The 8,169-nt window shown below is 35.6% G+C and overlaps 1 protein-coding gene across 1 annotated transcript; it reads right to left on the bottom strand.

Annotated features, from left to right (window-relative positions):
- Window positions 1–3,646: 3,646 nt before the first annotated feature.
- On the bottom strand, window positions 3,647–5,594 carry LOC108367790 (uncharacterized). The gene is made up of 3 exons (XM_017622485.1): window positions 5,495–5,594; window positions 4,275–5,161; window positions 3,647–4,201 (listed from the first exon to the last, which is right to left on the bottom strand). The coding sequence occupies exons 1-3, from the start codon at window positions 5,592–5,594 to the stop codon at window positions 3,647–3,649; spliced, it is 1,542 nt and encodes a 513-aa protein (XP_017477974.1).
- Between the last annotated feature and the right edge of the window lie 2,575 nt (window positions 5,595–8,169).

Here is an 8,169-nt window from a genome sequence, read left to right as displayed (position 1 = left end):
ACCCCATTGTGTCATGCCGCCTGCACTCACTGCTGCTCCCAAAGTATGCGTACCATAACATGTGTAAAAAAATTTGCAAAAATTCAGATTTCCGCTTTGTTCTACAGAAATGTTTCCTTATGTGGTCTATAACACCCTTTGCTCCACTATTTAGTTATAGTTTTGCAAAATAATTCAATGAATATCATCATGCATGTGCAGTAGCCTGCGCCTTATTCTGCAACTTTGTCCTACAAAGCAAGATTCCCCCAGAAAGGTTCATCTTCTATCTTCTATATACAGTGGGGGAAGAAATAATATAAACTTTTTACTTTGACCAGTTTTGACTATATTACTTTGTTTATTCGATGTTTAATATTTTTGTATAAAAGTCTAGCGCACTATATAATACACACCATATAAATCCACATTTCAAAGTCTGTACAAAAATTATAAAAATTCAACAAATTTTATCAAAATCCCCCAAAAATTTCAAACTTTTCAATCAGATTTTTTTGAAAAAATTTGGGTATGCAGTTTTATAGCCCATTAAAACCGCAAGACGCTAGAAAATCGCGTTGATTTTTAATATTTTTTTTTTTTGCTGACGCTGCTAGGCATTTCATGACATCAAAAGGGATTAGTATTCCATATGGTATCACAGCGCTACTATTCTTGGCCTATGGAGGAGGATTCTGCTTTTTATTCGTTTCAATTTAAACTAAAAATGTTTACTTTACACAACGCCTTTGCTTTTAAACGCTATTTTTGTATAGGCGCCGCGAAGCAAGCGGGCATTTGCTAGTTTGGTCATAAAAACGTGCCTCAAAGGCCCTTAAGTTCAGCGAATTCATGGAATTTTTCACAATGCGGTCAATATTTTGCCTATAAGTCAGTGGGAAATTAAATATATTTTAATGGAACTTGATGGAGTTTTGTCCCTGATCCGTCCCCATCTTTTAAAGTTATTGAGATTTTTTTTGGGAAAAAGCCGTGAGGCCTCTTGAAAAATTCAACATGGCGTTTAAAATATGGTATCTAAAGTAACCATAAATTAGATTTTTGCTTTAAAAAATTTTCTGTCACCGGAGAACCCAACATTAAAAGAGAAAAGTGCCCTACACCTTTGGCATTTGAATATGCTACGTATTTCTATCAGGAATTGTTGAAAAATGGCGAAAACCGTGACAATGCAAAAACTTTTCGCACAAATTTGTATACAACCGTTTTTTACAAAAAATGCAAAATATGCTTGCGAATCTACATCAAGTGCCATTAAAATATATTGAATTCACGAAGAAATTTTGACCGTTTTTTGAAAAATTGCATGAAAATGCTGAACTTTAGGGCATGTCTTTCCTTTGTCCGATTTTAAAAGTTTTTCGCAGGGCACGAATTTATGACCAAAGGAACATTTCTAGGGGGAGTCTTGCTTTGTAGCCTAACAAAAATTTTCTCCACACAAATAAGGGCAAGCGAATGTACAGTAGGGTGGTCCAAAAACAGTAAAGTCGGAATTGTAATCTCTCACCCCTACGACTGTTCTATATCGATAAAAAGTATACCCCTATTCTTTTATTTTGAAATCAAAAAATATTTAGAGGACGCTCAAAGTGCTCAAGTTTTCCATGTATTTTTATATGGGAAAAATAAATTTTTTCGTAGAAATGGTATAGAATTCTTGAAAATCAATATTTTTCGATCGGAAAACTCTGGTTCTCTTCAGGAGACTTTCAATAATAATACCCAATTGTCTACTTAACCATTTTTATTGGTCGCCCCATTGCATTTTTCGGGGTTTTTGTGGGTTTTTGGCGGACCTATAAATTATTGTTGCAAAGAAAAAATGGCTAAATTAACAATTAAGTATTATTACTGTAAATCTCCTGCAGATAAACAGAGTTTTCTGGTAGAAAAATATTGATTTTTAACTATTCTATACCATTTCTACGAAAAGTGGTTTTTTCTCCATATAAAATACATGGAAAACTTTAGGCGCTTTGAGCGACCTCTAAATATTTTTTTGGTTTCAAAATGAAAAAATAAGGGTCTATTTTTCGATATAGAACAATCCTAGGGGGTGAGATAATAAAAATTCCGACTTTACTTTTTGACATGTATTTTTGGACCACCCTAATGTACAGGCATGGACAGAGGACGCGCACACAATGGGGTAGCTTTTCTCAATATTCATCGCAATCTGGATATTAATGTTGACTCAGTATTAAAAGAATGTTTATCTATGCCATTCACCGATTATATCCATAATTAAATACAATATGCTGAATACTCTAAATAAAAAAATGATATTCTTGGTTCGTTACGAATGACTTTAACATAAACCCCCCAAGAAAAATCCTGCGAGCTGGCCCTGGTACATACATATTGAGCAATTAATGCGAGTTCCGTGGCCACATTCGAGCTGTCGTAAAAATCAGCAATGTCCATTTGAACTTTATGTCCGACTTTGTGTGGAATTAGCATTCTTGATTTTAATTCTAAACGAAAGCGCAACCCTGGTTCACCAATAATTAAGATGTGCTCTCCTAACTTTTGGATGGCTGTGCCGAAGTGACCAATCAGCATAAGCTGTCTGCGAATTTAATAGATGGAGGCGGTCATTGATTCCTACGTACAGAACCTGATGTACCACACCAATGGAACTTCAATGGTCACAACCAGTATTTATAACCTCATTTCGGTATAATCTGAGTTTTGAGATGATAATCTCACAGGCGGCAATAATTTTTCGATAATATGGATGCTTAGAAGACATTGCATAAATAGTTCGAATATACACAAAAACTATCTTTTTTTTTAACTATAGATATTGATACTTGCATACACAATGCAGTAATTATTCGACTTTTGCTAGACAAATGATTTATTGAGGGGGGCCTCAGTACACGTTGTGCATTATCATCCACATGTAAGCATGTTACTTATGAGTCACGAATGCTCAAACCCCCCAAGATCCGCTCCTGTACTCATGGCGGTCGATTATCGCCATGCTTGGAACGTATTCTAGGCAATAGCTCCGAACATCCTCGTTGATTCCCAAGTCCTTGGGGCATTGATCCACTTTGCCAGGGCGGTCATGACCGACCCCATAATGAGGCATCCACATCATGCACCCCTAACACTGGGGGGTTCCCATATAATCATCAATCACCATTTTTGGCCTTTACATGACAAAATCAGCTAAATGGCTATGTTTTTTCTTTATTTTTATTTATTTATTTATAATAATATTTATTATTTATTTATAATAATATCTATTTTTTCTCTTAAGAAATTTATTTAGTCAGAACATATGTAAATGAAAAAATTAATTTAAGTGAGTTATAGAAAAGAAACTTAAAAAAATTATTGTTTGAAGTCTTTTTTACTTTCAAGTCTGGGCAATTTCGCACGGCTCTCTAATGTCGTCGCCATAACAGGCTCTACATTTTCCGGTATAACCCGTTTGGAAACGCTAGCTAGCAATTGAACATGTCGTTCCGTTCCTTGTATGTGTGATGAATTTTTGGATCATTAAACGGTGGATCATCTTGATTTAAATATTCTTTCAATGTATCGTACGGAATGCTTCGCGTGAATGGTGGTTCAAATACGATATTTATATCATTCAAATTGATCATTTCCGTATAACTTGTGCAATTAAAGTTTATATCTGTTTTTTTATAAACTCTAAGTTCATTGGCTCGTCAACATAGGTTCGATAGCGTAGAATTTTCTTGATGGCACAGTCGCGCTTTTCTTTGCTATCATCAAACAACATTGATAACAAGATATTTTCCGAATGCGCATAATATGAATTTTCTTTAATTACTTGATTGACAATTTTGCGTAAACGAGGTTCTAGAAATCGTGACCAACCAATGAACTTGAAAAATAATGCACTGCCGTACACGACAGAGCTGTAATACTTGATATTGAAGTACATTGGCACATAACATTTAATTATAAATTCAACCAGAATTCTTAAATTTGCATCTGGATTTTCCGTTGTCACATATAATCGCAATAATCTAGCGGCCTTGGTGAGCCACCGAGAATGTACAATTTTCCCTGGTTTGATGTTAGCCAGATCCACCGGAACCACGCCGCTAGAAATTGCATGGGCCGTGTCGTATAAGTACTTCGAATCGGTGGAAAATTCAATTTTTTCTGGAGCAGGGGGCATATTTTGCAACTCAATTTTCTGGAAGCCGTCCACCACCTGAAAATATATAATAATAAAATAATTAAAAATGGTTGACAATTATAATAAATGAGTGATAGCAATAACTTACCGGAAGAGTTTCACAAGTTTCGATTTGACGGCTCAGTTTTCCGGTTGCCGATCTTGGTCCAGTGCTGGTAGATTTATCCAAAGCTTCAAACAAATGCCGAAACGGAAGTTCGTTGAAGTGTAGAAGGCAAACGAACCAATGCAATGGTCTTTTTAACAGCAATTCGAATCGTCGTATAATTCCACCGTGTGGGCCAGTGTTTGTTGGCTCACCGTCAGTGCATATTCCAATTAATGCATCCAGTGATATATTTTTATCGTTGAAAAAACCATTTAATTTGGTTGTTTTATATTCAGCGGTTCCATGTTCCAGTCTTACGTAACCAATCAATTCAGAATTGCGTTCTCTCAAAATAACAAGATGAGGTTTTTTTACCATCCTAGTATGATACTTCTCATCAATTTTATCTATCGTTAAAGTATCATCTTTTCTGCCATCGAATGAAAACGCTAACAAATTGGTATCATCTAACCGTTTGCGAAGCACTTCTTGTCTGCATTTCTCTTTTTCTCTGCGAACTTTCGATTTATCCATGATGAGAGGTTTCCCATGCTTATCTTTAATTTTAAAATCTTGCAAAAGAGCGGTTCCCAATGCTGATGCTACTCTGTCAGGCACACCAAATCTGTCACATACCAAGGCAAAGTTAAAACAATCGTATCTCTCTGTGTATTGTGAACTTGTGCTTCTATCCATATCTTCTTGAACCGGTGGCGGTGCGTATGTTGATTCATCGGGATCTTGGTATGTTGGCATTGATGACATAGACGTTGCTCCTTGCTCTTCAGTTTCCATCACAAATGCATCCATTGTTAGTCTTCTCTGATTATGTTGATCGTGCATGAACTCTTTGAGGCGTTCGGGAACCCAGCCGCATGCACATGGAGCTGCCTTCAAATCGCATTTACATGTTCCAATGTAAAAAATTGTTTCCAGAGATTTTACATACTCTGTAAATTGTTGGGTGTTGTTTCTTCTCTTGATTTGCTCTTGATACTTGTCAAGCAATTTATTCAATTTATTAAATACACTTTTTTTCAGCATTATTTCCATACCAAGTTTTTCCCAAATTCCAATCAACTTATCTTGTACTCGAATAGTGAATGATTTATGGGAAAACTTTTTTTGTTCTGTTTTAGCACGTTCGCTTAAGTAAAAATAATATCTCAAGATATCCAGATGGGTTGGTAAATTAAGATCAGTTAAATCAGTAGACACACCAAAAACAGTAAAATCATGCTTGGGTATATGACTCATTGGGTTTTCGATAGTTGTCGATGTAGTTGCTTCATCTTGCGGTGTAGAGGATGGTGGATTCATTGTAAACTTTTTGATTTGGAATGGTCACTTCACTTATTATTTTTTTTGAAATATTTTTTTATCTGAAATTAGCACTTCACACTTTGAGTTCTTCACAACGACTTAATGCATTCACAAAAACTGTTGCGTTATATATGGTCTACGAGACGAGGTAATAAGAATGAAATGGTAATTTCAATTCTACCTGCTGTGTCTTGTGGTGGCTTAAAAAAAACAACACAAGCAATTTTACGATCTGCAATTGTGTCACAGTGATACCTTCATTGTTTAAAAGGGTTGCGGTGCATTCCAGTGATACCTTACCATTTCTTAAGAAGGTGCCTTAAAATACCCACAAAAAGGGTTGTAAAACCAACCTTCATTTCTTAAGTAGGTGCTATAAAAAAACTACACAAGTAAGTTTACGACATGCAGCTGTGTCTTAAAAAACGCACACAAGCAATTTTCCGATTTGCAATTGTGTCACGGTGATACCTTCATTTTTTAAAACGGTTGAATAAAAAACCCACACAACTATGTTTACGACATGCAAATGCATCACGGTGATGCCTTGGTTTTAAAAGGGTTGTAAAAACCCTAATTTCTAATAATTTTTTTTAATTTCTTTTCTATTACTAAGTTAAATTCATTTTTTCATTTACATATGTTCTGACTAAATAAATTTCTAAAGAGAAAAATTAACTCCAAAAGAAAAAACATAGGCATTTCGCTGATTTTTTCATGTAAAGTGCAAAACCGGCGACTTTTTGAAATGTTTGTATGGTGAACCCCCAGGGGGGTTCCAGGGGGTGTGCCACTGGCATCGGTGGGTCGGACCTCCAAAGTTAGTGGGGGTCGGTCATACATTTGGACTCGATTGGAGCACTCTAAATGGGTCAAAGTGGGATTTTTCAAAATTTGCCCCTACCCAAAAGTTCGACCCAATTTGGGGGACATCAGAATTCGTTTTAGAGGTATGGTTCCTTCGGCAAAGTTTCTTATTTTGATCCCTAGAATATGATTTTCACAGAGCAATGGGCGATTTTTTTGCCTCCCCACAAATCGACCCGGCTTAATACATATGTAAGAACAGGTGGATATTATTATAGGAATCCACGATACACATATAGATAATAGTGGTATTCATCTAAACCGATAACTTTATCAAGCAGATAATCTTATAAGTTTACGCACTCTGTTACATGAACGACCCACACTCTCTTTTCGTTTACACTTGCGACAATAGTCGGGTTTTCTTTGGTTATCGAGCTCAGTATCACTAACTTTATATTACTAGCACGAGGATAAAGAAATTATAGAAACTAACTCACTAAATGGGAAAAAATTATATTTACGAGATAATGTCTATTTAAATAAATGCACATATAACATAAAGGCGATTTATTTGAAGCAATTTTAAAGAAGCAATGACATAATATCTGTCTGTGTATGAATTCATTTGTCACTGCTACCAAACTGTGCGGCCACATTATCAGTGAAACAAAACAAACAGAACGGATAATAATTGAACCAGATCTCTATCAGGATCATATCGTTGTTGTTGAAGTTGCGTGCAAAATTTGTATGCGGATTATTGCCCATGAAAACATAGCTAGAGTTGCGACAGAGTTGCATTGGCTTCAGTTTATCAAGTTTATTCTGTGAAATCGCTGGAGAAATTTATTAGAAATGCGTCAACGAGTTTCCATACAAATTTTGACAGTTCATTTATAAGGTTTATACAATTATAAGTTTATACGGTTTACAATGCATTTATAAGGTTTGATGAATACCCTTAATATTAAAGATTTTTACCTAAAACGTGTCAAATTAACGTTAACCCTTTCGACCCGGAACTCTACTATCAATGGTAGCTTTCAATTTATGGGTCCAATATGTTATTTGCCCCACAAATACATGTCCTTCGGTGTCAAAGTGGGCGTGGCCTAAGGGGCTGATTCGGAGGGTGGTGGTAAACCATTGTACCATACGGGATGTTAAGTGGTACATATCTGTACCTACCGTCCTCTAGGACATTCTTATAAATGTTTTATCTTTTTTAGAACCAAACAAAACGATTCATTAATGTCTTTCCTTTGTCCGATTTTAAAAATTTTTCGCAGGGCACGAATTTATGACCAAAGGAACATTTCTAGGGGGAGTCTTGCTTTGTAGCCTAACAAAAATTTTCTCCACACAAATAAGGCGCAAGCGAATGTACAGTAGGGTGGTCCAAAAACAGTAAAGTCGGAATTGTAATTCTCTCACCCCATACGACTGTTCTATATCGATAAAAAGTATACCCCTATTCTTTTATTTTGAAATCAAAAAATATTTAGAGGACGCTCAAAGTGCTCAAAGTTTTCCATGTATTTTTATATGGGAAAAATAAATTTTTTCGTAGATATGGTATAAAATTCTTGAAAATCAATATTTTTCGATCGGAAAACTCTGGTTCTCTTCAGGAGACTTTCAATAATAATACCCAATTGTCTACTTAAACATTTTTATTGGTCGCCCCATTGCATTTTTCGGGGTTTTTGTGGGTTTTCGGCGGACCTATAAATTATAGTTGCAATGAAAAAATGGCTAAATA

Source organism: Rhagoletis zephyria, unplaced genomic scaffold (assembly GCF_001687245.7).
Source record: "Rhagoletis zephyria isolate East Lansing unplaced genomic scaffold, Rhagoletis_zephyria_1.1 Rzeph_scaffold_02818, whole genome shotgun sequence".
Taxonomy (NCBI): Eukaryota; Metazoa; Arthropoda; class Insecta; order Diptera; family Tephritidae; genus Rhagoletis; species Rhagoletis zephyria.
This window is presented reverse-complemented; position numbering and strand designations above follow the sequence as displayed.

Coding starts and splice junctions, on each gene's coding strand:
- LOC108367790 (XM_017622485.1), bottom strand. CDS start 5,594: ATGAATCCACCATCCTCTACACCGCAAGATGAAGCAACTACATCGACA. Junction 5,162..5,494: donor GCATGATTTTACTGTTTTTG/GTGTGTCTACTG, acceptor ATTTGAAGGCAG/CTCCATGTGCATGCGGCTGG. Junction 4,202..4,274: donor AAACTTGTGAAACTCTTCCG/GTAAGTTATTGC, acceptor ATATATTTTCAG/GTGGTGGACGGCTTCCAGAA.